The sequence below is a fragment of the Lontra canadensis genome, unplaced genomic scaffold (genome assembly GCF_010015895.1).
Source record: "Lontra canadensis isolate GAN:19392208 unplaced genomic scaffold, GSC_riverotter_1.0 scaffold43, whole genome shotgun sequence".
In the NCBI taxonomy this organism is placed as follows: domain Eukaryota; kingdom Metazoa; phylum Chordata; class Mammalia; order Carnivora; family Mustelidae; genus Lontra; species Lontra canadensis.
This window is the reverse complement of record NW_022631037.1, coordinates 12,997,503-13,024,917: the sequence shown is the minus strand read 5'-3', so window position 1 is coordinate 13,024,917 and position 27,415 is coordinate 12,997,503. Positions and strand designations below refer to the sequence as shown.

Sequence of the window (27,415 nt, the reverse complement as noted above, 5' to 3'; positions counted from 1 at the left end):
AGCCTCCACCTCATGTCTCTTGTCTCTGAGCTCAACCTGCCTCAGGAAGTCCCATACGGAATGAATGTGAACTGCCCCCTCCCTGTGGCCAGTCGGATGTCCCACCCCAGGTTAGGGCCCCGAGCAGGGGCAGACCGTGTGCCCCCCACCAGTGACCACAAGAGCACTGTGCTGGGTGGGTACAGAGTTTAATGTCACTTTCACCAGCAGGTGATGAGCCAGGGGTGGGGTCCCCAGCTGCCTGAGGGACCTCAGGTCTTGGGAGTAAGCCCTTCACAACCAGCAGATGGGACTGGGATCCCTGAGTGGTCCCTTCTTGGCCTCAGCACTCCCATTTCCTTCCCCACAAAAAGGGTGCCCGCAAGAGGCCTGGGGCTGGTCCCTCAGAGCGGGGAACCCACTTCTGCCTTCTGCACCCGCTCACTCCGGTGGGTGCCATCGCAGTACGGGGCCTTCTGGGTAGCCTTACAGGTGCAGAGGGCCACTGTGCGGGTCTCCTGGGCCTTGAACTTGAGTGGGGATAGACCAGTGCGTTGGAAGAAGTGAGAGCCGTCACAGAAGGGCTGGTGAGGAAAAGAGATGTTAGAGACCCAACCCCACCTGCTGGGGTGGGGCAGGTCTGGAAGGAAGACCACTGGGTTTAGGGACTGGGTTCCCGAGTGAGACTGCCTGGGTCCCTAGTTGACCACTCTCATCTGAGAGTGAGAGTGTGTGAGAGTGAGAGGAATTTATGAAATAAATTGTGGTTCTTACACACTTTGCCCGCAGATAGTGTTCAGTAAGTAGGAGTCCTTACAATATTTGTCCCTGGGGACCCCAGAAGACCGGGATAGAATTTTCAAGGTGAAGTGGGACTTTTTGGTATCAGCTGTGTTTACACTGATAGTTTTTGTTTTTGTTTTTTTCCTTAATGTCTCTGAGTCTCTACTGGCTCATGCAATTCATTTCCTTCCACATACTCTCAGGGTAAAAACTTTGCTGCGTGGGAGAGAACCTACATGCCTCACAATGCTTTGCGAATTGGGGTATCAATTTTGTTTGGCTCCAGGGAAACAAGTGGGCTTGTTATAGGGAGTGGATGTTGCAGGGAGGAAGGGTGAACCAGTGCTGGAGAACATTCCCCCATCCTCCATGGAAGCTGTTCCAGCAGAGACTGGGTCATGGAAACTGAGGCCTGCCTTGACTTGCTAGTTAGCGGCAGAGCTGGAGAGGAGGCCTCTTGCCTTTGAGGTCAGGGTAGGGGAGGAGGAGAGATGAGAGAAGTCGACAAATAAAACCCAGCAGCCTGCCCCAGAGGGCAAGAGGCAGGAAGGCAGAGTGCCAGCCCGTGCTAAGGCCGCAGGGTGGCTGGCACTCCCCAAGCGCCGCTCCACCCCCAGGACTGTTCCCAGCCAAGTCAGTGGCAAAGTAGGACTTGGGACCTGGGCTGTTGACACCACACCGCGCCGCTCAGAGGCACACAGTTTAGAGCCCAGCTCAGGAAGGAAAGGGGCCCTGGAGGCTGGGAATACGGGTCAGGTTCCTGCTGAAAGGAAGGCTCCTGGGGCAGAAGGGAGAGGGAGGCGGAAGCCCGCAGCCCAGAGAGGGAGGGTCTGCAGGAGACAGTGGCAAGGCGCACTTGGGAGCAGGAGAGCCCGCGGTCTCCCCAGTGTTGGGGTCCAAGACCTGGGAACTTCCTGCTCAGGTGCTTTCTGGAAAGAGGGAGAGAAGAGGGGAGAGAAACAATTCGGCCTCTTTGGGCTTCGAGCAGAGGGCTCCAAGGAGGGCACACCTGAAGGGGGCGCAGAACCCCGGAACTCCAGCAGCCTGGCTGTGAGACTGAGTTTGTCTCCCTGGCCTCACCTCAGAGGGTGGATGCTGAAAACAGGGAGCTTAGGGCTGTGGATGGCGCTGGCCTGAGTGTTCATTCATCCCCAGGCTCCCTTTGTAGTCCTTCAGGTACGTGTGGGAAAAGAGGAGGGTCTTGGCCAGGAGCTCTCAGGAAAGACCTACTGTCCCAGCCAGGGGTGTCCCATGTCACTGAGAGGTGGGTAGGGGTCTCTCACCTGCTTCTTGCTGCGGCCACACACACACCATCTGTAGGTTTTTCCAGCTACCAACTCCACCTTGATGGGCGTTTTCTGGGCCACCACGGACTTGGCTGGGGTCTTGGGGAACCATCGGGTCTGCGGCAAGGAAGACAAAGGGCTTGGGGTCAGCTCGTGCCCTGGAAGCACTTTCCTGCCTATGGCCTTGTTCCCAGGTTCCTAGTGGCCCTGGCCTATGGCAGGTGTCCTCTGCAGGAGGCTGGTCTGATGCCACCCCACAAGGACATGTCCCCAGGACCCTGAGCTCTAGACAGGGAAAAGATTTCAAGCCCACACAGGCACTCCGATTTCTGGGCCTAGAGGCCTTCCTTTCACACCTGGACTCCCACCCCCCGGGGCTAGGAAGGGGAGGGCCAGGATCCTGCCACCCTAAGTGGCACCCCAAGTCACCTGCACCTGGGGCTGTGTTTATCAGGCACTACTATTCCCAGCAGAGACGCCGGGCTCCCTGCCCTGTGCCCTCTGTTCACCTCACCTCCCCTGAGCCACCAGGAAGGGGGCTACAGGCAGGGGCCTTCCGACGTTGGAGTCTGGGAAGTGGGGCTGACCCTTCTGGTTCATTCTCTGGTTTCTACCTTTGGCATCTCTGGGCCTGGCAGAGGGAAGTGGAAACGGGGTACTCACCAGCCAGGAGGAGATGTCCCGCCTCTGGTTGAGCTTCTGAAAGGTATGCAGGCATGACTAGACGGTGGTTTGGAAGCAGAGGGAACAAAAAAAAGTCAGTGGAAAGCTTTGGATTTCCAGAGGGAATCCCTCTGGAAGGGACGAGACGCCAGGGATTCAGGGGGTGTAGGAGAAACAGGAGGAAAAGAAAAAGGGGTCACAAGACAGGAAGTGGAGGTGCTGGGAGGCGCTGGCTGCACACAGCCGGCGCTCAGCAAGGGAGGGCGGCCAGGCGGCAGGCGAAGCGGGAGCTGGGGACGCTCCGCCGCGGGGGGCAGCGGGGGCGGCTGGCCGGCGGGGTCGTACTGGCGGCGGGTGCCGCGGGGTCGGGGTGCTCACCCAGGCCGCAGGCCGCAAGGGCGCCCCCACGCCGCCGCCCATGCGGGTGCCCGCAGCTGCGCCGCGCCGGCTCCGCCCCGCGCCCGGGTCGCCTCCCGCTCCCGCCCAACCGGCCGGCCCAACCCGCCGCCGCCCGGAAGACGCGGAGGGGCTCGGCGCGGGTGGGGGCGGGGGCCTGCGCGGTCCGGGTCCTCTCTCTGCCACACCCGGCGGCCGCCCCCGCCGCCGCCGCCGCCGGAAGCCCGACCGGGACCCCCCCTCCCCTGCAGCCGGTTCGGAGACCCTCTGGGGGAGGCGTGCGGAGGGGGCCGTCCGGCGCCCGCTCCGGTACCATGGCCTCGGCGTTCCCGGCCTGCGCCTTCTCGTGTGGGCGGGGACTTCTCGGGAGCCCGCGGCTCAGGCCGAGGTTCACCGGGAGCAATGCGGCTCCAGCTCATCGTCCAGGGAGGTTGTTTTTTTAACGGCTTGCCGCCCGGCCCGGACATCCACATCACCTCCTTGCGGGTGGGCACAGGTATCTGAGTTTTCAACAGGAACTTCGGTGCCTTGGGCTTACTGGTATGTGAACTACCATTCTAAGTGCTTAAAGAAATGTAACAGACCCCCCCCCCATCCCCTCCCAGGCTCCCACAGTTGGCACTCCCCTCCCTTTCCCTTCAGTAAAGCCATACAAAGCAGGGCACTTTGGATTTTTTTTTTTTTTTTGTAAAACATTCTTTTATTAAAAGAACAAGTGCTGTTTACGAACTGCCCTTCGTACAAATAACATCCGTTATACAAAGATACAAGATCAGGGTTATGCACAATTCCAGGCTTGGAAGTGAAAGGAGGGGGGCATTGCCTTTTGGGCTGAGGATATAAAGGAGGTTCTAGAAAGAATGTAAAAGGAGCCCCTGGGTTTGCAAACTCTGGCTTCCCCTCCCTGCTCCCCTAAGGAAGGGTCTGCTACATTGAGACAGGCTGGGATGGATAGGGGGGAGACTGGGGCTGGGAGTCCAGGTTTGGGTCTCCAGTCCTGCCACCTGAGTCCCAAGTTGGGCTGGAGGAAGTGAACAGAGGGCAATGAAGGCACCCCTCAGTCCCCAACTTTTCAGTAGATCAAGTCAAAGCGGTCAGGAGCTAGACACACTTTGAATCCGGATTGACGTGACCAGAAGGAGCCAGGGAATTGCATCCCACTGCCTCCACATTCCCCACTGAAATGACCTTAATCCCTCTGGGCATCTCTCCCCAAGAAAAAGGAATTAAGGGAGAATTGGGAGCATGCTGCCTCCTCCTAACTTTGGCCCACCACACCCCAAGGAAGATGCTGGACGTTGGCAAGGGGAGCCTGTGCCTTTGAAAAGCTTGTCTGCATTTCCAGTTCAGGGAAAGGGAAATGTGGAGGTTTCCCTTTCTCAGAGCTGGTCCCTGGCTCTGGCTCCCCTCACTTGCCGAGGTCCTTCCCTGGAGTGCTTCCCTAAAACTCACTAAAAGAATGGGTGGGGACCTCAAGGTTAGGGCAGCGGTAGACCCAGGAGCCTGAGGGGAAAGACACACAAACAAATAGGAAAAACTTAAAAAAAAAAAAAAAAAACAATCTTTAAAGTGTCATTGTCTATGGAGAGGATCCATCAGCTCTGAGCTAAGACAATCAGTGCTACATAGATGCCCTCCACCCCGGGGCCCAGCCCAGCACTCACACACACAGGGACAGACAGACAGCCACATGGAGGTGCCGCAGTGGGGGGCAAGAGAGCCCAGGACCAGGAGGCCAGGGTCCTGAGGGCTGGTCCTGGCTCTGCCCCAAGCCCCTGCCCCTCCTAGGCTTGGAGCTATCACCTGTGAAGCAAGCAACTGGCTCCAACCATCCCTAAAGATAGGTCCCTTCCAGCTCTGACACTCATGCACCAGTCGTGACCTCAAAGCTGGACGAGGGTTCTGCACACACAGCCCTCACACCTCCACGCTGAGTGTGATGACACACGAAGCTCCTCTCATGCATTTTCAGACTCCACTTCCGCCCTGCAAACCACATCCCTTCTCTCTGCTAGGCAGAGAGAGATCTACGAATCTGTGTCTCTTCCCACTCCTCATCCAAATTCATCCTGGAAAAAGGGACAGAGGCTGGGAAAGGAGGGTGAGGTCGGTAATGGCATTCCCCCTGCACTGGGATCCTGAAGATCTCTAGAACTTTCCTATTATAAAGCTCCCTCTGAAGAAGGAAATGCACAGCCTCACTCATGCTCCACCCCCCACCCCAACTGAGGGACAGCAGCAACCCATACCCAGCCTGGGTCCCTTCTTCGAACCTCACCTGCCTGCACCCCAGCCTGGGGAAAGCTGGAAAAACATAGGCTCTTGGAGATGAGAACCCCAGGCTCTGAGGTGCTGGGAGGGAAGGAGGGGGGAAGTCTTGGTTCCAGTGCACTAAATCCTAGGGATCTCTCTCTCTCTCTCTCTCTCTCTCTGCCACAGCAGCCTCTGAGCAGACCGGCTTCCCACAGCATCCAAAACAGACGTTGATTTAGGCTCTTAATGGGCCAGCCTTGGGCAAGGGTGTGAGTGTGAATGAGCGACTCTTCTAAGAACCTCTGAAGGTAATTTTTTTCAGTGGTTTGGGGGCAGGGAATTAGCTTAATAGATGAAGATGAGTAAGATGCTGAGTCCTACCATTTCTAATTGATATTTAGCATTAATAAAAAGTGAGTATTTCTGAGGTCATCACAACTGCCTTCCCCCCACCCCCAAGCCCTTGCAAGTGCCTAAGAAATTGCCTCGGAAAGATTCCCGCCCACCCCCTCCTTTATCAGCTCCCTAACATCTTACAAAGTCTTATCAACAGGAATATTAATATTATTTTCAGTATCAGAAAAAAACCAGTTGAGCAGCACAGGCAAAAATATATCTGCACTACGTTTCTGTCATTGCCAAAAATATACACATCTTCTTTTCTTTATTTAAAAAAAAAAAACAACAATAACAAAAACCCAAACAGAAACACACACAAAAAATCCACACATGCAAAGACTGACGAGACACGAGCATCAGGGAAAGCTGGCAACGCCTTCTCCTGGCTCCAACCCCAGTGCAACTGAAACAGGCTTCACCCTCGCCCCTCTCCTGGCTGCCCTGCCCGCCCTTCCACCTTTGCCATCAAAGGCTCTGGGCAGGTGGGGGCTCTTTAAGGTGAGAATTGCCCCCTCCACCCCGGGGAAATAGCTGGTGGGTGAAGGGACAGTTGTCAGGTCAGCTGAAGGCTCCCCTGGTTGGTGGGGGGTAGGGGGTGGGGTGCGGGGAAGCAAGCTGGCTAATTCTGGGAGGGAGGTTTTCACCAAAGGAAGTGGCACTTCACCCCCCCCTTTGCCCCATGCCCCCCAGATCCCTGGGGCTCCCCCTGGGCCAGGGAAGCAGGGCCAACTATCAGTGGGAGAAGGGGAGCTCTGAGGGGGCAGTGAAACCATGTGGAGGTCTGGGGGAGGGAAGGCAGGACATTACCCTGATTCAAAGCCCCCAGCCCCCAGTTACTCTCCAATACTGGAGTACTGTTCTGGTTTTTGCTAACCATTCACAGCCCAGAAAGGGACCAAAGTTGGTGAGGTGGGGAGGGTGCAAACAAAAGCTGGGAGCCCCCCTTCTGGTGCTGCCTCATCTGAGCACTGCTCCTATCCCTGCCCTCGGCTGCCCCAGGTCCAGGGGGAGTCAGACAGACAGACAGACAGACACACGCACAGACACACATGCACACGCGCACAGGCACACACGCTCTCTGAGTCAGGCAGCTCCATCTTCCCACCCTCCGCACTCCTAAATCCAATAGTGCAAACAAGGGGGAGGGCACCAAGGGGGCTGGGCTATGCCCCCCTGCCCTCCCCCATCCTGTCGCGGGGGGCGGGGGGCAGGGGTGGCTCCCGAGAGGTGGGGAAACGTGGGCTGAGTTTGGTGCCGTCCTGCCCCTTCCTCAGCTCCCTCATCTGCGGGCGTTCACAAGCTCAGCCTGTAACCCTCGCTTGGGGGGCAGGGGCAGGGGAGCGGGGAGAGACAGTCCAAGAGATCTCTTCCACCCTCTGCCCAATTCGGGGAGAAACTGCAGGTAAAGCAGGGCCGCCCTTTCTTTTGTAAGGGATTTCCGCGCGTGGGCAGGCCCAGGGCCTGTTCCCCCACTTCTCCCCACTCAAGTGCTGATCCATTTTATGTGGGGGGTCCAACCAAACCCCCACTTATGCCATGGCCCATATGGCTCTTGGAGGACCTCAAAACATTGCTGAGAGTGGGGGCTCCTAGGTGGGCTTGGAGCCTGTCCTCCCTCTAAGCCCCTCACAAAGGGGCTGGGGGGAGGGAGAGGGGGCCAGTGATGGGGGCATCCCTCTCCGGCTCAGTCCTTGGCACCAGGAGCACCCCACACTCCCCAGGCCTTAGCACGAGCTCTGAGCTGGGGCTCTCCAGTGTCTGGGTGTGGTGCCCACTCCAGGCTAGGTAGGACCCCTCAGGCCAAGATCTGCCCCCTCCATTTGGGGGTCAGGAGGGGCTGGGTGGATTTAGCCTTTTTCCTGGTTGGCTGAGGTTCCTTTGTCAGCGGTCTGGAAAGAGAGGGAGGGAGGCTGGGGCTTTAGGAGATGTCTGGTTCTAATACACTGTTGAGGTCAGCCGCCAGGGGCAAGGCCGCTGCTGCAGGGTACAGCAAGGGAGCCCTGCTGAAGCCCCTGCCCTGGGGTCTTGGGCTAAGGGTGTGTGTGTGTGTGTGTGTGTGTGTGTGTGTGTGTGTTGGGGGTGGGCGGTGACGGCAAGGTGCCCTGTGCAAGCTGAGCAAGGTCGGCTCCCTGGGCAACGACTATATGCCCTCAGACGAAGTGGGGGGTGGGGCTTTCCCCAAAAGGCCCACCCAGAGCATCAGCTTCTTCTAACTGGACCACTCAGAGAGGAAACAGACTTTTCTAACTGGTCTTCCCAGAGGAGCACTGTTTTCCAACTGGTCCTTTTGCTGTTAGCCCACACTGGGAGTTTATCTCTGGCAGAGCAAGCAGAGGCCCCCGGGGCCTGGGGTAGGGTGCCTGGCTGACCTCGGGGTTGCTTCCTTCCTCCTTAGGATGCTCCCCTCCCCGCCCAACCTGGAAGAGAAGGCGGACAGGACAGCCGGGGTGGGGGCTACTCACCCCTCCTTTGGGGCCACTGCCGTCCGCCCCCGCCAGGCTGAGGAAGGGGTTGGTCTGGGCCGTGAGGACTGGAGGTCCGCCTGCTGCTGCTACTGCTGCAGCAGCCGCCGCTGCGGCCATGAGACTCGTGTTGCCCAGTGAGGGAGCCACCAGGGCCCCAGCGGGCAGCAGCGGGGGGGCGGATGCTGCGGGCAGCAGGCCAGGGGTGCCCGCGGACAGCAGCGGGGTGGAGCTTCCTGCCAGCAGACTGGCCATGGGCAGCTGGGAGCCCCCGGCCATCTGCAGCCTCTGCAGCTCCCGCTTCTGCTGGATCTGCTGGATCATCTGGTAGACAACGGTCTGGTGTTCCTGCAAGGGGGCCAGACGGCTCAGGGGCCAGTGGTCCCCACAGCCAGCATGCCCTGCTTGGCCCGGGGCCCCAGCCCATCTCATTGGAGCCCTGACGGAAGAGGCCTGGGGGACAGTCAAGGTCCTGTCTCCAATTCCCCACTCGGGGCCTCAGTCTTCCCATGTAGATAAGAAAGGGGCACCTGGGTGGCTCAGGAGGTTAAGCCTCTGCCTTTGGCTTAGGTCATGATCTCAGGGTCCTGGGATCAAGCCCCCATTAGGCTCTCTGCTCAGCAGGGAGCCTGCTTCCCCCTCTCTCTCTTCCTGCCTCTCTGCCTACTTGTGATCTCTCTCTCTGTGTCAAATAAATAAATAAAGTCTTAAAAAAAAGCAAGCACGCAAGCAAGCAAGCAAGCGGTTATGGCCCTTAGTGTCAGTCAACCCTGGTAGACAGAGCACTCCTGGCCCGAGTGCTGGGAGGACCTCTGCCAGCCCTGGCCCCACCCCCTGGCTGCATCAGTTCCTCCATTGCTATGACAACCACAAATGCCCCCAGGGGTGGTATGACCCCAAGTTGAGAGACAACTAGGCTGGGTCAATAGTATTCAACTCCCCCTCTTTCTGTTTTGTTTCTTTTAAGATTCATTTATTTTTGCTTTGAACAGGCAAGGCATTGTCGGTGTTCCAAACACCAACAAAATGATTTCAAGGTTTACCTTAAGAAATCTTGCTCCTACCCCTGTTCCCATCTGGCCCCTGTAGGTAACCAACTGAATTGGTTTCTAGTGTTTCTTTTTAGGGAGACGATGATGTTTTCTGTGTTTTTCAATTCCCTCTTTTCAAAAAGGTAGAACTCCTTTTCTCCAAGAGGAAATCTTCACAGAACCCAACATACAGCGCAGACCCAAAAGGGGCTACTCTGGGTGAGGGGATGTCCACTTGCTCGGCCACAGACCCTGCAGCTCCCCTTAAAGATCCTTGGGGCTGGGATCAGAAACGCCCGGAACTGGGGATTCACCACCCTCCAGACCATCTCACTAGGCGGTGAGCATCCCTTCTGCAATGCCTGGGCCTGAGAGCAACCCTGATCCCCTCCGCGCAACCCCCCCAACCCCCCCCAACATGTCCCGCGGGGGGTCCAGCCTGGGGTGGCCCTCCCTCCCTTCTGAGCTGGGCCCTGGCCCCCCAGGAGCTGGAGCTGCCAGGAAGGGAGGGCATTACCGGAGTCAGCTGCGGGGAAGCCAGGAGCTGCTGGAGCTGCTGGAGCTGCTGCTCTTGCTGCTGCAGGAGATGCCTCTGCTGCTCCGTGAGGCTGAGGCAGGGGGACAAGACACAGACCATGGGAAGAGGCAGGGAAACATTCCTCCTCCACCCCGGCCCCTCCCAAGTTCCCAGACTCCCTCGATCCCAGGAGGAGAAAGAGGGCTATGCGGTTTTAGGGCAGGACTATGGAGAAACAGAGCAAGCTCAGAGACCACCCGGAAGGAGACAAGTTCGATGGAAGAACTTTCCCAGAAGGGAAATCAAGACTGGGGGTGCAAGAAAGAAACAGGATTTTGTCCCAGGAGAGCACACCCAGAGGGCACTCACATCTCACATGTAGGGAGTACCTGGGGCCAAGAGGTGACTAGATCCTACACCCTGTAAGACTGGAGAACATTCTTCCTTTTGGGGGGACTGTGGGTGTTGGGGGAGCCCCTCCCAGAGCCAGCCTCCCCATCCCCTTCCCCAGGCTGAGCTCTCCCTCACCTGTTCAGACAACCCGGCAGCTGCAGTGTGGGGGCCCCGCCAGCCTGGCTCAAGCCTGCAGGGTTGGGGGCGGCAGCCCCATTCAACCCCCCCAGGAGCCCATTGAGGGGCAGGGCCCCGCTGCCCGCCAGCCCTCCCAACAGCCCCTCAGCCATAGGCATGGCCCCCAGCCCCGCCGCCCCCGGTGCCCGCCCCAGCCCGTTCTGTGGCTGGGGCGGGAGCGGGGCAGGGGCCCCAGGCAGGGCCAGGGGCAGAGTGGCAGGGCTCTGCTGGAGCAGGGGCAGCGGTGGGGGCGTGCTGTGGAAGGACAGCGACGAGCTGCTGCGGCTGGGGCAGCCTGAGTGTGGGTCCTGGGGAGGGAGGGGGAAGGGAGGGGTCAGAGGGGCAGGGGGCCAGCGTGACCTTTCTGGCCCCCGGCCCAGCACCCACCAGCATCTTCACAGAGCCCGGCCACCCCCACCTCACCCAGGCAGAGCCACCCAGGAGGGAGAAGCAAGGCCCAGGGATAAAGGCTAAGAATCCAAATGGTCTTCATAAATCACATTTACAGATCACTTCCTGGGGGCCCAGCACCCCTCACACTCCTTGTTAATCACCAACAGGAAAGGTGGTGGTGGCCAGCTAGTGAACTAGACCCAGGCTATGCCGCTTGCCCCAAACTATCTAGTCCCAAATTTGGGTAAAGCCACTGATTCTTAAAAAGGCTAAGTAACTCTGCAGGCAGGAGAACAGCAAGCAGCTGGAGGGGAAAGCTCAGGTTCAGATTATGTGTCCACAGTTCACTGGCTTCTGGGTCTTACTTTACTCACTCATAATATGGGGGGAATAGTGGTACCTATTCCATAAGCTCATTGGAGGATTAAACAAACCGATGCTTTGAAAGTGTGAGCACAAGACACAATCTCAGAGGGCAAGTGTGCAATTAATGCTCATCAGTGCAACGATTATTGTTGCTCAAGTATAAGCCACCTTGTTTGATTTCAACAGTAACCATGACCTAACAATAGACTGCTCCCTAGTAACACCGCCAATCACAGTGGGGTTACTAGGTGCCCTTTGGTGTAATAAACCCTTCCCAAACACTTCTCAAAGTGGCCTTCCCTAACCACCTCCTAACTCCAGAAGAATCCCACCCCATCCTGCCTCACAAATTATCCTGACCTCAAATTATTTCCATTTCCACACTTTCCCTGATTTGTAACGATTATTTTCTTGGATGGCTAGTCTAGCTTCAGGAGCAGGCCGTTTTGCTCACTGATTGCTTGGCCAGTGCCCGGCATTAAGTAGGCACCTATAATTATCATTTAATAAAAGAAGGAATGAACCGATCAACCAATTGCTCAGCCAATCACTTCACTGCCCAGCCTCCAATCGCTGCAGGGTGGAGATGAGACCGGGAGGCCCTGGCGCTTCCCTTCCTGCCCCTCCCTTGCCCCCCTCCCCGCGGCGCCCACCTCAGAAGACGTGGACAGAGAGTTGTCCAGGCCAAGACTGTTCTTCCCCGGGGGGCTCTTGCTGGTGCTTAAGGAATCGCTGCTGCCGGCTGCGGAGGGGATCAGGGAAGGAGGTCAAGGGCTGGAGTCGGGGCCCTGTCGTGGCACCGCCCGGCAGAGGCTCCCACTCCCTGACTGGGCGGCAGTTCCCTTACCTTGGGGAGGCAGGCCATAGGGCCCAGGGACTGGGCCGTTGGCGGCAGGCAGGGCGGGGAAGGGCACAGAAAGCTGCACGTTGAGAATCTGCAGCCGCTCCTTCTTGGCCGTCAGGCTCAGGATCTGTTCCTGAAGCCGCTGGTTTTCCTTCTGCAGCGCGTGCAGGGCCTTCAGCATCTCCACGACTGCGGAGATAGGGTGAGAACGCCTGAGCCCCGCAGGCCTGGAGAGGCGGGGCGAGGGCAGTGGGCGGGGCGAGAGAGCCGGAGGCGGGGCCTGGAGGGCGGGGCCTGGCGGAGGAAATCAGACTCTGACCTAAAAGAGAAGGCGCCTGCTAGCCAGAGACTCAGGTGAGCCGGGAGAGGCGGGACCCCAGGGAGCCAGAGGTGTGAGGACTAGGGGCAGGGCCTGAGGCTGGGGGGTCGAGGCTCTGACTGGAAGCGCAAAGGCGGGAGGAAGTTGGAGCTCAATAATGTAAGGGCCAGAAGGCCGCGGAGGCCGAAGGCGGGGTGCACAAGTGGTGGGTCCAGCAGCCCGGCCTAGCAGAGGTTAGAGGTAAGGCTTGCGGTAGCCAAGAGTTGAGGCTGGGGCGAGGCCAAGGGACGGAACCTTAAAGAAGTTTGGGGATCTCGGAGAGAAAGGTGACCGAGTCTGGGGGTCCTGGGGCACGTCTCCCAGCCCGGCCCCACCCCTCCTCACTGTTGACACCGGCCTCGCCGTCGCCCTGCTTCTCCAACAGCTGCTCCATATTAGTCGTTCCGGGGGCCGCTGGGTCTAACTGGCCACCCCCACAGGGTGCAGAGGCTGTCTGGTCAAAGAGTGCGGGGAGGCTGCTGATGGGGGACCTGGGGTCGGGAGAAAAAATCGGGCTCAGGCTTACCTCCCGTCCCCACTCCTGTGTCCCTCCTCCCCCCTTAGGGGCTCCAGTCGTCCCCTCTTGGACCCCACCCTCTCCTGGCGCCCGACTCTCCGTCCCTCCACCCCTAGCGTCCCTCCAGCCCCGCTCCCTGCCCCTCCCCCAAGCCGCCGCCCCCTCCCTCACATGGAAGACAGACTCTCCTGGGGGGAGGTCCCCCGACACCGGAAGCTGCAGTCCTCCAGGTCTGGCTCTTGGAAGGAGAAGGGGAGCAGGGATCAGCGGGGAAGGGGTGCCGTCGGCCTCACGGTCCCCGCCTGGGAAGTGGGTGCAGGATCTGGGACCTCATCGCAGATCCCTTTCCCTCAGGAACTCCCCCAACCCCAGACTGGCAGTTCTAGCTTGGAAGGCGCTAGGAGCCCGGGCTTGGAAACCTAGCCCCTTGGGAGGCACAGCCATGGGATCTGGTCTCTTTCCCTTTCTCTAGGCAGAAGGGCGGCCGCTGCCTGGCTTCTTTCAGAACCACCTCCCAATCTCTTTCCTGGCCGATTCAGGGTTATAGAGATTCAGGGTCTAGACAGTCCTCGGTTGAACATGGATCTGATACTTGCTATGTGACCTTGGGCTGGAAACTAAATCTCACTAAAATGACTGTTAGGAGGATTACAAACAAGGTAATAAATGTGGAGTGTCAGCTGTCCTGCAACATGCCCTTATTGACTGCAGCTTTTGTAATTAGTCCTGTGCAACTTCTCATACTCATAAACTCACGAGTTAGGCTGCAAAACCTTGTTGAGCCACAGAATTCCAATTTGGGTTTTGGAAAAGATAGTTACCCTGAGCTGTCAGGTCATTAATTCTGGAGTCGGATTCCGCCCCTTTAAGGAGGTTTACCTGAACTGGCGGCCGGGGCGTGAGCCCCGCCCCCTAACTGGCCAGGTGGTGTCTCTGCACCAATCAGCTCTCTGGGGCTGGGTTGGCTCTCTAGGGAGGGGGAGGGGCGCCTGTGATCCTCCCCCTTAACTCCGAAATACCCGGAGCGCAGGTGTCCTAGCTGGTGCACCGAAAGGCCCCATTCTGAGGACTAAGAGGCCAGCCCGGAACTATGCAAGTGACCAGAGAACTGGGCTTGAGGTGAGGACCAGAATTTGAGCCGTGGTTCTCAACTGCTTTGAGCAGATCATTAAGCCTTTTTCTTCTGTGAGATGGAGCCATAGTAATTCTGCCGGTCCTGTCCTCTCCAAGATTTTTTTTTTTTTTAACGTGAAAGTGTACCCTGGCTTGTTATGCGTGGATTTTTTTTTCCCCCAGGGCGGGAAATGGCCAGAGGGAGGGGGCAGCCAGAAACCCCTCCCATCTTTCTGGGGTGACATGCAGGTGATGGGTGCCCCTCAGGTCTTTGGGAAGAAAGGGGAATGGGGTCAGAGACACGTACCTGTGTGGCTGCTCTCGGCCTGGGTGAGGAGGGGGTTAACGGCACCCATGGGGGTTCCAAAGATGTGGGTAGAAGGGAGGCTAAAGGTAGAGCCAGCCAGAGAAAACACCTGAGGGAAAGGAGGGATAGTCCAGCCTGGTGATTATTCTGGGATCTAGGGCACAACCATGTGTACATAGAGGGGGAGGGGGGATCAGGTGTGCTGGGGAGGACAAGGCCAGAGAGAGGGTGATATTCTGGTGGCCACCAAGCCCAATCTCTCAGTCTCTCCCATGGATAGCTGGCTTCCCCGGCAGTCTGTCCCCCACCTGCCCAGGGATGGAGGAGCCCAGGGGTAAGGCCTCACCTGAGTGGTGGAGATAGAAGCAGAGGAGGAGGGGAGGGTGCTGGTGAATGGGGAACGGCTGAGGCGGGGCAGGGCCGAGGTCCCTGGGGGCCCCAGCAGGCTGGAGGAGAGGGGGGTGCTGCAGACAGCACGCAGCATTCCACTACTGCCACCATGGGAGATGGGGTCCTTATTACTGGTGTAGATGCCTACAGGCACAAGAAGGACACAGAGGGATGCTTACAGTTACCATTCCCCCCAGGACCCTCCCTCAGTCAGGTGGCTGGGGCAGCCCCTCCCCAGAGAGAATGCTCCCCTGGATCAGTCTAACCCTCTTAGCTGCAAAGATGTCACCTTTTGCCTGTGTGTGACATCTGTTTGACATGCCTGCTTATTAGACTGCCCTGCCCAGGCCACGAGGATTCCAGGCTTTTCTAATAGGTGAGTCCTATTGGCAGTCTATTCCAATCTCTCCCACTACAACCCCGCAGACGATGGGCACCATGGAGTGTCTTAGAGGCGACTGGTTCTTCCATCCTTTATCTCTGTCCTTTGGAGCAGTTTCTATCACATTTCCCTCGGATTGCATGCTTATGCCTCTGTTCCCTCACTAGACTGGCTGGGGCCTGAGACGCCCAAGGGTCACTAACCTGCCCCTAGCAGGGGGGACTCCAGGCTCAGGCTGGGAAGGCTTCCTGAAGGCCCAAAGGTGCGTGAGGCCAGACCCCCCAGGCCAGAGCTGACCAGGGAACCTCCAGAGAAGGGTGAGGCAGCAGTAGCCGTAAAGCCAGCCAGCTGGGCATTGGGCAGGGAGGGAGCAGCTGGGCCCCCAGTCCCCTCCTTGTTCCGGCTGCCCTTGGGACGACCTGGTCCATGTCGGCTCCTCTTGCTAGCCTTGTGCTTCTTCTCCTTCAGGCCTGTCTCAGGGGTTTCCTCAGCAGGCACGGGGGCGGCACTCAGTGTGGGCATCCGCTTGTGGGTGCCTGCTGAGGCCCCGGACCCGGAGACGTGAGGAGACTTGTAGTCTCCGGGGGACGGGGCCCGGGCCCTGCCGGAGCTGGAGGTGGTGGTGGAGAAGCGCATGATGGGCCCGAAGCCAGAGAAGACCACCTTCTGCTCAAAGAGATCAGCCTTGGGGGGCTCGGGGGCTGAGGGAGAGGGGGGTGCTGAAGGGGTAGGGGCTGCAGGCTTGGAGTACTTGTCCTCCTCTGGCTGCTCCAGCTTGGGGAACGTCGAGAAGTCGGGGGAGCTCTGCAGGGACGAGACTGCACAGAGGGGAAAATGGAATTACAGCTGGGCCCCAGATCTGCGCCCCCCCACCCCCCCACCTCCCCACCCTCACAACTGCACTAGCTGGAGAGAGCTCTGGTGGGGGGCTGGGGAAGACTGGGTTCCTGTCCCAGCTCTGCCACTGTCTCTATGTCTTGGGACATATCCCATGTGTGATAAAGGGGAAAGAGAACTCCTGCCCAGCTGACCTCACCGGACTGTAGAGATTACAGGAGCTATCATTAGTGTTGGTACTTTAACAATGGCCCCTCAAGGCCCAAGTGCAGGGGATGGCAAATACTGTCAAGGCCCTGAGAGGGAGGGGCTGGAGAGGCTTGGCTTGGTGGGGAGCCCCCATCTTTAACCAATTTAAGAAGCAAATGAGATGCAAAGCAGTGTGCAGAGGCCCTGGCTGGAGAAGCTCTGGGCCAAAGGCTGTCCCGCCCCCAGCTTCCTCCAGGATGCCCACACTCACCTGCAGGCTGGAAGGGCCCCCCAGAGGAGGAGGAAGAGGAGGAGGAGGAGGAGGAGGAGGAGGAGGAGGAGGCCGAGGTGAAACCGCTCACACCTTTCCCACTGCTCAGTTTCTTCCCCTTGTGACTCAGGCTATGGCTGGAAGACTTTTTCCCCTTCGAGTCCCTGCTGCTCTCAGAGGTCTCCTGAGTGCTGGCCTCATGGTGGGAGGACGAGGAAGCTGAGGAGGGGACCTGAGGGAAGGAGGAGAGGGGAAGGCTCAAGGCCAGCTGTCTGGGCTCACTCTGACCTGGCCGTGTGGCAGATGCAAACGGGGCCGTCTGCTACAGGGAGAGTCCAAGTTTGCTTAGGGAAGGACCTGTGGGTGGGGACTCCAGATCAGGGAGGTGGGTGTGAGGAGAGGGGAGTCTGTCTGTCCTTCACCTGAGGCAGAGGGGAGTGAAAACAGTCCCTGAGCCCGTACACATGTGCCCATCTGTTCAGTCATCCACTGAAGAAACGCTCAGTGGGCCCCAGAAGCCCAGACGTGCTGACCATAACATGCGCAACGGAGAGGCACCACTGCCCGGGCCCCATCCTCGAGCCCCCCAGTCACCACTCCTTCACCTGAAACCCCCTCCCCTGGCCACTCTGGGCTCTTCAGCAGTGCCAAGCCTCTGTCAGGACAGTCTCTCCTTACTCTTCCTGGGAAACTTCTCGTCCTTCCAAATCCAGCTTGGAAGTCTGTGAGGCCTTAATCCACGAGGCCACCTAAATCCCTGGGGTGGACCTGGTTGCGCTGTCCTCTTAGATCCAGAGCACCATGTCCTCACAGAGGCCATGTCCACAGTTGCCACACCGCCCTGAAATACCAGTCCCCACATCTGAGGCCTCCAGCGAGCCCCAGAGGGCAGCATGGGCTCTTGGGTCAGGCAGAGCAGGTGGGCGGACGGGGGGGTGCTCTACCATCCACGGCTGTGCTATGCTGTGCGGCCTCTCAGCCTTGCTGAGCTTCAGGGTTCTTAGAGGACCTACGAGGCCTCTTTGGAATGGCACGAAGAGCACAGGGCCAGATACAGAGTGGGGGGTCAACCAAGTCAGGTGCTGGCAGCCGCTGTGAATATACTGCCGAGACCGTGGCCTGTGCCAAAGTATGGGCCTTCAGGCCGGATTGCCTGTGTTCAAATCTCCACTCCCCCACCTACCTACGAGCTGTGTACTTCTAAGGTAGGTTACTTAACCTCTCTGTGCCTGGGCTTCTGCGTTTACTAGACTGGGTTAATATAATACCTACTTCACTGGATTATTTTAAGGATGAAATGAGCTAATCCCCACAGACCCCTTCCATCTTCCTGTTCAAGAAGGGACCCTGGCATGTGGTGAGGGAGAGAGTGAGGGCTTTGTGGTACCACCAGGGACAGCGCTCTTCCTCCCAGAGGAGGCCATGTACTCTGTAACCGGACAAATGCTAGAGGAAGGTTGGATCAGGGGATGAGAATCACCCTGCGCTGCCCTTCCCTGGGCAAAGTCCTGGTCTCTGTCTTCCTCTTTGTTCTTTTCAACAGCTGGAGTTCTGAAGGGAGCCAGATGTGGTTCTGAGAGCAAGGGAGGAAAGGGCCAAGGGGGAGGGGTAGCTGAAAGGCAGGGGTGGGTGGAGGGGGATGGGTAGAAGTCTCCTACATGTCCAAGGGGAAACCTGGCCACTAGGAACTCCCATATCTCCGGCCCTATTTCCACCTGCCTGCAGGCCCCAGGGAAAGGTCAGAGGGCATGAATTACAAGCTTTTCCAGGTAAGCCCTGGGAAGCAGGCCGGGAGAGGGTTACTGGGATGGTTGCCACAACATCACCCCAGAAACCCTATACCCGAACCTCCTGCGAAGATGATGCCCAGAGCTCTGCCTGCCTCTGAAGGCGGTGGAGGTGAGTGGGGTGGTAAGGGCAACAGGAAGAAGCAGTTTTTCCAGGCCCCCATGCTCCTTCTGCAAGGGGGTGGGGAGGCGGGCTAGCAGGAGGGGAAGGCAGGGGCCCGCTCTGGCTTGGATTAGCAGCTCCCTGGCCTCGGGGAGGGCCCGCCGGTTGCTCCTCCAGATGTTGCCCATTTCTGGAGACAGGCCTGACATAGCAGGCCTGGGAAGGGTGGGATGAGTGGGGGTTTCGGGGTGCTGTTTGTGGGCCTGCCCCATGCCACCATGGCATTTGCTTGGGAGACAGGCTCTTGGCAGTGTCCTTATGTGGGGGGCAGAGGTGGGAGCTAAAGGGTCCTCTCTGCCTATCTCCGGGGCAATGGGCCCCAGAACTTGGGAGAACCAGCCTGAGTGCTATACCCGCGGACAAGAGCCTGGTGCCGGGGCTCTCTGTCTGGACAGAGGCAGATGGAAACATCTGGCAGCCAGGAGGCAGGGCAGCAGCACCTCCCCACCCTGACCCTCCTGGTTGGTCAGTGATTAGTGGGGCTGAGGAGCACAGGGTAGAGGCAGGGAGTGGAGGGCGGGGGTAGGAAACACAGGCACAGTGACCTGAAGCTGCTGGGGGTGTACCCAGAGTTCCTGGCTCACTCCGACCCCTCAGGACTTGCCTCCTTCCCCTGCCTTAACCGCCCCCCCAGGTGTGGGCAGCAGTACCTTGTCAGCAGTGGGGACCACAGGCGGGGCGAGGATGCTGGGGGGTGACTCAGGCCGCTTCTTGTGCTTCTGTTTAAGGCGTTCTTTGTCCTTTCGACTCTGGGGAGGGAGAAGTGACCAGGTCTGGATTGTGAGGGACAGTCTGGGTGAGGCTACACATGCTGCAAGCATGCAGGGGGTAGGCACCTCTCAGGGAGGGGCTTTGTGGGCATTCCCCCCCAACCCCTGTGAAGAGACTGGGGGACTTAGGCTGGACAAGAATGGTTTGGGCAGGGGCACCTGGGTGGCTCAGTGGTTAAGCCTCTGCCTTCGGCTCAGGTCATGATCTCAGGGTCCTGGGATCAAGTCCCGCATCGGGCTTTCTGCTCAGCAAGGAGCCTGCTTCCCCCTCTCTCTCTGCCTGCCTCTCTGCCTACTTGTGATCTCTGTCTGTCAAATAAATAAATAAAATCTTTAAAAAAAAAAAAAAAGAATGGTTTGGGCAGGTCGCTCTGGGAGCCAACAGCCCCTCCCCCTCCTCCACATGGCTCACTAAAAATAGCCTGTCCCATTAGCACTCCAGGGACACAGAGTACCACATGCAGGAGCCCACACCTGCGAGGGTGTCCACCTGGGACGCGGAGCTGTGTGTGGAGCTAGGCTGAAAACCAGGCACACAGGGGTGTACGGCATGAGGGACGGAGACAATTAGGTTGCTGCGTGGCTAGACGGTGGGGGTGTCTCCAAATGTGCAGGGCCATGTGTCGAGGGCTTGGGAGATGTTGTCATGTCATGTCATGAGGAAGACTCAGAGGAACCTATCTCTGAGAGCTCCAGGAAGCCAGACCCTCATCTTACCCTCCCTGATCCTCATGTGTCACTTCCTCAGTCCCCTGCTGGCCCTTAGTGGTCTCAGAGGAAGGATGGGGGCAGGCCCCAAGGCCTCAGGGGCACCTTGTGGTGGTTTCTTGAGTTGTGTTGGGGTGTCTGGGTGGCTCAGTCAGTTGAGCGTCTGCCTTTAGCTCAGGTCATGATCCCAGGATCCTGGGATGGAGACCTGCATCCCCAGCTCCCTGCTCAGTGGGGGGCCTGCTTCTCCCTCTCCCTGCTGCTTGTGTTCTCTCTCAATCTCTCTCTCAAATAAATAAGTAAAATCTTAAGGAAGGAAGGAAGGAAGAAAGAAAAAGAGAAAGAAAGAAAGAAATGAAGGAAAGAAGGAAGGAAGAAAGGAAGGAAGGAAGAAAGAAAAAAAGAGAAAGAGTTCTGTGTGTGTGGGTGTGGGCAGGAGAAGGAAAGGGAGAAGGCACTTACCTTCTTCTGGCCCCTTTCATGGTGGGAAGGGTGCTTCTCCTGCTGAGTGGATGGAGAGGCTGACCGGCTTCTCCGGCCAGCAATAAAGCCACTGCCACCGCCCCCTGTACCCCCTCCTCCTCCTGTTCCTCCGCCTCCCCCGCTGGTATGCCGGGATGTCTTCTGGGGAAAGAAGAGAGAAGAACTGCCAAACCATCCTTTCGCTAGGTTCAGAAAGGATTCCTGAAAGTCAAATGATCCTGGGGGGCCAGGCCCTCCCACCCTGCTTGTCACTAAAAGGACCTTGTGTCTTCAGTGATGCTCTGCCTCACAGAAGGCATTCTCTAGTCTTAAATCCTAGAGCCTCCCGGGTTGGCTTATCCAATGCACAGATTCAGCAACTGAGGCCCAGAAAAGCTAGAGGCATCTTGGCCCTAGCAAGGAACCACTGAAGGTAGGACAAGGGCCTCCTGGCCCATCTCAGGCAGCCTGAGCCACAACCCAGTTCCGCCTTTCACTGGGGTAGAGGCTACACGGGGGACCTCCGAGGAGGCCCTGGTCCCCTGTACTCCGCCCCATGATCCCCTCCAGATACTTCGTTCCAGCCATTCTCTCTTGATCCTGGCCCTCCCCCTCCATCAAACCCACAGCGGGTCCTTCTGTCCCAAAGGACCTGATGTCCTTAAGTGGAGGGAAGTAAACATGCATGGCAGCAAAACCACAAATGATCCTTGTTCTGCCTCTCCTCCCAGCCAGGGCCTTCCTCCTCCTTCCCTTCACTGCTGAGGACTGCTCCCTGCCTGATAGCTTCACCTGTCCCAGACTTGCAGGTATCCCCTCTGAGGTCACCCACTGCCTCCCAGTTGCCACATCCAAGGACTAATTTCAAGCCCCATCCAAGCCAGTTGCTCCCCAGTGGTGGGTACTGCTCCTACCTTGCCAAGCACAAGACTCTCCCCTTCATGGTCCCCCTCACACCTTGCCCCACCGAATCCTGGAGGGCACCTGAGGATTCCAGCCCAGCCTTCTCTCCTTAGGGCTGCCACCACCACCCTGCCTGGGGGGCTGACAGCTGCCAAACCTGAACATCCCCACGTGGCCCCTCCTGTTAGCCCCACAGAGCTCCCTACCTTGTCCTAAATTGTCATCAAACCCTGAAACCAAGGTGACCATATAATTTATGATCCAAACCAGGACACGTTTGAAAACAAAAGGGGGAACTATTAATAATTACACCAGGGTGACAGGTATGAACTGGAACTATCCAGGGCCGAACAGGACATAGGGCACCGCGACAGAAGCCCACTGTACCTGCCCTGTTCATAGCAGGCTGAGGTGCCCGAGCACTGAGAGCCCGGATGCTCTGTCCCACCCTTAAATCCTCCTTCTCAGCCACCCCCACATGCAGGCCTGTCTACCTAGAAACGTTCAAGAGTCCAGCCTTATCCCTCCAGCAACCCCCCGCCCCCTCGCAGCTGTCTCCCAGCCGCCAGCCTCCGCCCTTCGGATCTAGCCTCGCAGTGCCTGCCAGGGTAATCTTCCTAAAAAACAAATCTGATCATGTTACCCTCTTGCTTACAAGCCTGTGGCCCGCGGGGGGGGGGGGGGGGAGGTCCAAGCTGCATTCCCAGTCAGGCTGAAGCCTCCCTCTCCAGGATAGCCCCAGAGTTTCCATAGCAGGTGGGTCTCCCCACAACCATGGAGTAGAACCCCTCCTCCAGCCTCTCCTGGGACCCCAGAAGCTGGCCCTGCTTTGGCCCTGCCTGAGTATTCTGGTCATCTCCTGCCTCATTCTCCCCCAGCACCCTGTTCTGTTCCCAAGTTCTTATTCACCTCAGGACTTGGCCCATGCCAGTCCCTCTACCTAGGACTTATTTCTTTCTGTCTTTGCTTGGCATGTCTCCAAGGAGCTTTCAGATCAAACTGTGTGTTCTGAATCCCGCCACCAGCTGTGGGATAAGTTACACGACCTCAGGGGGTCTTCGTTTACTAATCTGTAACATGGAAAATACAGTACACCCAGTTCTTAGGGTTGCGAGGAGGACACCATAAACCGACACACGTAAAGAGCTTCTTACAGAGGCCAGAGCACAGTCATCCCCATAAATGTTGGCTCTTAAGGCTTCCACTTCTACTCCACTTAAATGTCACCTCTTCCTTGAAGCCTCCCAGACTCTGACAGGCAGGGTCTGAGCTCTGTCTTCTGGAATGGACCGCCTGACTCAGCCCTCATTCACCTCCCATGGGCTCTACTTCAACCCATTCCTTATCCAGTGGCAAAGCTCCTCACGGCAGGGCCTGGGCTCCGTCCACCTCTGTCCTCCCAGCACCCGGCTCCAGCCTGGCCCAGAGCCTGTGCCCTCTCGAAAGCAGGAATGACCCCCTCACGGCCTGGTGGACAAGACTCACCATTTTGCTGAAGTGGTATTTGCAATAGCCACAGTACTTGACGTTGTCCACCTCCAGCACTTCCTCCTCACACAGCAGGCCTGCCATTTGGGCGCTAAGTGAAAGAGTCAGCCTGAGAAGCGTGTGGCCGCAGACCAGAGCGGGCCACCTTCTTCCCACCCTCCTGGACTGTGGCTAGCAGAAGGCCAGGACCGTCCAAGGGAATCGCTGCCATCACCACCAACGAGACAGCTGTCCATGGCAGAACTCCGAGGGCCAACTGGCGGGGGATCCCAGGGAACCCTGGAGGGGGCGGGGACAGGCAGGGGTCTCACCAGGTGACATGGAAAGCTTGCCGACATCCGTGGCGGTTACAGGTCATGCAGGCTCCTGAGGCCGCCTTGCTCTCCCGGCCCTGCTCCTCACAGATGTAGCATGTCTGCAGGACACGGTACAGTCGTCCCCTCCTCCCTCCTACCTGAGGGATCCCTTGGCTTTCTCAGCTCTGTCCTCTCCCCAGGATCCTAGGCCAGTGCTATCCAATCAAAGCTTCTGTGGTGATGGAAATTTTCCATACCACGCTGTCCAGTACAGTAGCCATAAACCACACGGGTTACTGAACACCTGAAATGTGGCTCTTGTGACCGAGGAACTAAACTTTAAATCGTGTTTCATTGTAATTAATGCTGGTAGCTACAAGGCAGGACAGTAGTCTTTGGAAGGTGAGCCCTATAATGCTGAGGACTCTGTCTGCCTTACTCGCAGTCAGCTTCCCCCACCGCTGTGCCTTTGCTCATGCTGTTCCTTCTCCCTGGATCCAGAAGCCCCCCCACCAAGGCTGGCTTCAGTCTACATGTCTCTTTACTTGACCACTTTATCTAACGTCAGGCCCCCAGGAGGTAGTCTGTATTTTTGTACCTTGTTTCTTTTCTTCACAGCATTGACCACAAACTGCATTTATTTTATTTGCCTGTTTACTGGCATTTAACAGTCTTCCCACACAAAACTATGCATTCCACGGGGCAGGAAACACATCTGTTTTGATAAGTGACCCCATGTGCCTGGTACCCCAGCCCAGGCCTGGCACACGGTAGGCATTCCATACAACATGTTCAGTGAATGAGTAGGTGACAGGCTTGCTCAGGTCCACGACCTGGCATTACTACTGCCATGGGGCCCGCTCATCCACACAAGTTCCAGAGCACAGGCGTGTGTCTGGCAGTGGAAAGCGCTGACCCACCTCTTGAGTCCCCCTTTGGCTGGACAGGCTCCAATTACACTGGATGGAGAGAGAGCTGGAGGGACCCCACGACCACTGGCTGGGGGGGTGGGGTGGGGGTTGGGGCCGGGGCTGGTACAGGCCAGGCTGGGCCCACTGACCTTGTTGAAGCGGTCATGAGGCACGTACTGCAGCACGATGGGCTCCATGGTGAGCACGTTGGCGAACTGAACCTCCGGGATGTAGAGGGCACACACCACGTGGGCCCAGCCTGGGGCAGTGGGGGGCCGGCCTGAGACCCTGGCACCTCACCGCCCCACACAGCACACAGTCCCCCCCAACAGCCTTCCCATCAGATTCTAGTGCCAGCAAGGGAAGGAAAACCCAACCTCCAGCCCCACCCCGGCCACCCCAAAATAGTCCACTCCTCCTTCCCAGTTCCCACTCAGGGGCTCTGCTGACCTCGACCGATGAGCTCTTGGGCTCAGGGCCCCCCTCACCTCCATTATCAGTCCTCTTCAATGCCCCGTCTTTGTGTGGGCACAGCTCACACCTCTGCCAATGCAAGGGGGCACAGGGATTTTGCGGGGGCTTTCCAAGAGGGGATGGGGGGATCTGCTGAGCTGGGCCCCTCCTGAACACATTCACAGGGCCCCAGGACGAAGTGAGCAGTTATGGGGGATGTGTGGGGCATGGAAGGAACTGGGTTGGCCGTGAGTGATAATTGCCAGAGATGAGTGATGGGGACACAAGGTTCATTATAGTATTCCCTCTACTTCTGTACATTTTGAAAACTTTCCATAATAAAAAGTTCAAACAACAAACAAACAAAATAAAAGGCCCAGTGCTGCGTGTTGGGGAGGAGTAAAGGATAAGCTGAGGGAGAGATGGGTTGGTGAGAGATGTGCAGGAAACAGGAAGTCCTGTGTGACAGTCCCACCCTAGCCTCCGCCTCTCTGAGTCCCCGAGTTCAACTGGGAGGAGATGCTCAGGTGTACAGGACCAGGGAGGGAGTCAGACTCACCACCCTGGCTGCTCGCTCCTGAGATTCACATTTCCGGCAGAACCAGGGTCCCGTTGGCACCTGGACGATGCCATAGCAAGCTGGGGGTGGAAGAATCATCGAGGAAATCTGTCAGCAGCGGCTCCTCTCAGAGCAAGAGGGGAAGGGGGTGACTCTAAAGGAGAGGGGGGCTGTTCCCGTCTGGAATTGCTCACTAGACAGCAGGATCACAAGGAATGCCTAACAGCACATGGCCAGCCTTCGACCACACAACCAAGCAGTCCAAACCAGGATAAAGAAGTCTGAGTACTTGACCTTAAACTTCTAGAAGACCCCCACCCCCACCCCATGCACTTTCTGGACCTGTTCCCCAAAGCCTGCCTGGAAACTGTCCTCATCATCAGGGATAGAGAAAACCAGAGGGACAACATTTACTATAGTCAAACACGTTTTGTTGTTATGGGGGGGGCATTTCTTAAAGGGCCAGTCAGGGAAGAGGTGGGGAAGTAGGGGGTCCAGGGACCTCATCTCAAGCCTCTGACTATAATAGGTACAGGTCAAAAGTCAAGGCCGGAGGGCAGGTGCAGTGCAGGTAACCGAGAGGAGAACGGTGGGAAGCCTGGACAGCCATAGCATTAAGGGTTGTCCCAGGAAGGGGTTAGAGGGAAGCTGGCTGAGCCAGACAGGCGGGAGATGCCAGCCTGCGCCCTCGGCAAGACTCCTCAAGGAGTTAACTCCGAACCATGTGCTGTTGGGGGAAACTCCAAACCTCCCTCTTCTCGGTTCCCGGCCCCCTGCACAACCTCTCTCCTATCCGCAGCTCTTCCCAGAGGATTTTAGGAGTCCCCTCTCCCCTGGGACCCTTCTCCTCCCTTCCCAATTCCGCTCCTCCCAGTATCCGGAAGCGGGAGGGGGGGATGACCCCCCCTTGACCTCTCCCTCCGGGAGCTGGGACCAAAATAACCGAGCGGGAGGGGACACCTCGCAGGTAAACATTCCCCCAGCAGCCCCGACACCGACCGTGTGGGGCGCGGAGAGTGCACTCACTGCCCCCTAGTCTGTCCCCAAACTCCCTCAACTTGGGGTGGGGGGCGCGGGACTGGAACAATAGGCAAGAAAACAATGCCTGACCCGGTCCTCCAGGACCGGGCGGGGGTACCCCCCCGACGCCTCCCTTCCCTTCAGGTGGGGTGGGGGAGGGGCGCCCGAGCCCCGGGAGGTCTCCGGAGGGCGCGGCCCGGGGCTCCCCGCGCGCGCCGCCCCCAGGGTCCCGCCGCCCCCCCGCGGGCCACCCCCGTACCTTGGTGGACAGCCACGCTGCACGCGTGCCCATCACAGTAGACCAGCGGGTTCTCGGCCCAGCCCCTCTCGTCCGAACATACGCAGCAGCCTCCTACCATCTCCTTCATACTCCCATGAGCTCCCTCCGGGGCTGGGGCGGGGGGCCGGCCGGCGGGGGTCGGGGGTCAGGGGGGGAGGGAGGGAGCGGGGGGCCGCGCGCCTCCTCGCTCCCTCCTCCTCCTCCTCCGCCGCCGCCGCTTCTTTTCTTTGCCTCCTCCTTCCTCCTCCTCGGCGTCCTCCTCCTCCTCCTCCTCGCTCGCTCTGTCTGGCCGCCCCCCCCCCCGTGCTCTCCCCCCCCTGCCCCCCCGGGCCCCCCCCCCCCCGCCAACAATGAGACCCGTGCGCCGGGCTCGCCCCCTCCGCGCCGCGCGCCCAGCTACCAGGGCCGCCCGGCCGCCTCACAGCCCGGGCCCGGCGGGGGAGGCGCCGAGTGGCACATCGCGGGCGCCCGCCCGCCCCGCGCCCGCCCCGCGCCGCCCGCTCACGCGCCGCCCCCCACCCCCGGCCCCCCTGCCCGGCCGCGGCAGCCATGGCCGCGCGCCTCCGCTCGCTCCCGGCCCGCCCGCCGCCAGCCGCCGGGTAAAGTCTTAGGTTCAGGGAACAAAGCCTGGCTTGGTAGGGAGCTTTTCGCTCTCTCGCTCCGCGCGTATTTTCCCTCTTTCTTTTTCTTTCCGTGGCCCTCGGTTGTTACTCCTGAGCTCTCCTTCCGCTTGCCCTTCCTTCTCGGCCCCGGTTCTCCAATTCTCCATCCCCTCTGCCCAGGTCTTCTCTACTCTTCAACTCTGGAAACTCAAAGAGGTGGAGATCAGAGGAAGGGGCGCTAGAACGATCGAGAACTACGTGGGCCGCTCGCCCTTCCGTGTCTGGGGGGTGCTGTTTGGGTGGTCGCTCGTGGGCTCTGTCTTCAGAGGCCCCTCTGGACGGTAGACACTCTCACATGCAGACATTTGTTCATTACGCAAATATTTATTGAATGCTTACTATGCGCAGCCGCTGGGATAGAGCAGTGAACAAAACAGGTATTGATTCCTGCCCTCAGGGAGCTTCCGATCCAGCTTATAGACTCAGGAGGGCGTGCAAAGGGATTGGGACCCCTTAAAGGCACACCGAGGCACCCACAGATACAAACTTACCCCCAGCCTCATCCAGCCACATCACCTGACTCTCCCAGAGAGACGTAAACCCCAGGTCCGGCCCCCCGCAGGCACGCTTAGAGACCCACGCCAGTTAGAGACCCACGTTTACGGAAGTGCCCGCAAACAACCCAGTTACACTTGACCCCTAGGCAC

The 27,415-nt window shown here is 58.4% G+C and overlaps 2 protein-coding genes across 7 annotated transcripts; both read right to left on the bottom strand.

Moving 5' to 3' along the window:
* Positions 1-167: 167 nt before the first annotated feature.
* CISD3 (CDGSH iron sulfur domain 3) lies at positions 168-3,295 on the bottom strand. 2 transcript variants are annotated; one of them, XM_032871459.1, is made up of 6 exons: positions 3,090-3,295; positions 2,712-2,768; positions 2,046-2,165; positions 1,666-1,691; positions 1,133-1,223; positions 168-563 (listed from the first exon to the last, which is right to left on the bottom strand). In XM_032871459.1, the coding sequence occupies exons 1-6, from the start codon at positions 3,129-3,131 to the stop codon at positions 384-386; spliced, it is 516 nt and encodes a 171-aa protein (XP_032727350.1). In that variant the 5' UTR covers positions 3,132-3,295; the 3' UTR covers positions 168-383. The 2 variants fall into 2 exon arrangements, with proteins under 2 accessions (XP_032727350.1, XP_032727351.1); XM_032871460.1 differs by lacking the exons at positions 1,133-1,223; positions 1,666-1,691 and having other exon boundaries at positions 3,090-3,272.
* Positions 3,296-6,967: 3,672 nt separating this feature from the next.
* MLLT6 (MLLT6, PHD finger containing) lies at positions 6,968-26,294 on the bottom strand. Of its 5 annotated transcripts, none has more exons than XM_032871451.1 (20): positions 26,086-26,294; positions 24,807-24,886; positions 24,283-24,337; positions 23,944-24,053; positions 22,899-23,002; positions 22,585-22,678; positions 20,197-20,358; positions 18,907-19,005; positions 16,307-16,538; positions 15,213-15,827; positions 14,584-14,771; positions 14,238-14,346; positions 12,989-13,055; positions 12,646-12,791; positions 11,946-12,131; positions 11,752-11,840; positions 10,298-10,647; positions 9,770-9,860; positions 8,222-8,569; positions 6,968-7,648 (listed from the first exon to the last, which is right to left on the bottom strand). In XM_032871451.1, the coding sequence occupies exons 1-20, from the start codon at positions 26,192-26,194 to the stop codon at positions 7,607-7,609; spliced, it is 3,276 nt and encodes a 1,091-aa protein (XP_032727342.1). In that variant the 5' UTR covers positions 26,195-26,294; the 3' UTR covers positions 6,968-7,606. The 5 variants fall into 5 exon arrangements, with proteins under 5 accessions (XP_032727342.1, XP_032727344.1, XP_032727343.1 ...); XM_032871453.1 differs by having other exon boundaries at positions 16,400-16,538; XM_032871452.1 differs by having other exon boundaries at positions 20,197-20,355.
* Between the last annotated feature and the right edge of the window lie 1,121 nt (positions 26,295-27,415).

Excerpts from the sequence above, each read along its gene's own strand:
- MLLT6 (XM_032871451.1), bottom strand. The coding sequence starts at position 26,194 with ATGAAGGAGATGGTAGGAGGCTGCTGCGTATGTTCGGACGAGAGGGGC. Across the intron at positions 24,887-26,085 it reads CAGCGTGGCTGTCCACCAAG|CTTGCTATGGCATCGTCCAG; the intron begins GTACGGGGGTGG and ends TTCCACCCCCAG. Across the intron at positions 11,841-11,945 it reads CTATGGCCTGCCTCCCCAAG|CCGGCAGCAGCGATTCCTTA; the intron begins GTAAGGGAACTG and ends TCCCCTCCGCAG.
- CISD3 (XM_032871459.1), bottom strand. The coding sequence starts at position 3,131 with ATGGGCGGCGGCGTGGGGGCGCCCTTGCGGCCTGCGGCCTGG. Across the intron at positions 2,166-2,711 it reads GGGACATCTCCTCCTGGCTG|ACCCGATGGTTCCCCAAGAC; the intron begins GTGAGTACCCCG and ends TCCTTGCCGCAG. Across the intron at positions 564-1,132 it reads CTCTGCTGGAACAGCTTCCA|CCCTTCTGTGACGGCTCTCA; the intron begins TGGAGGATGGGG and ends TTTCCTCACCAG.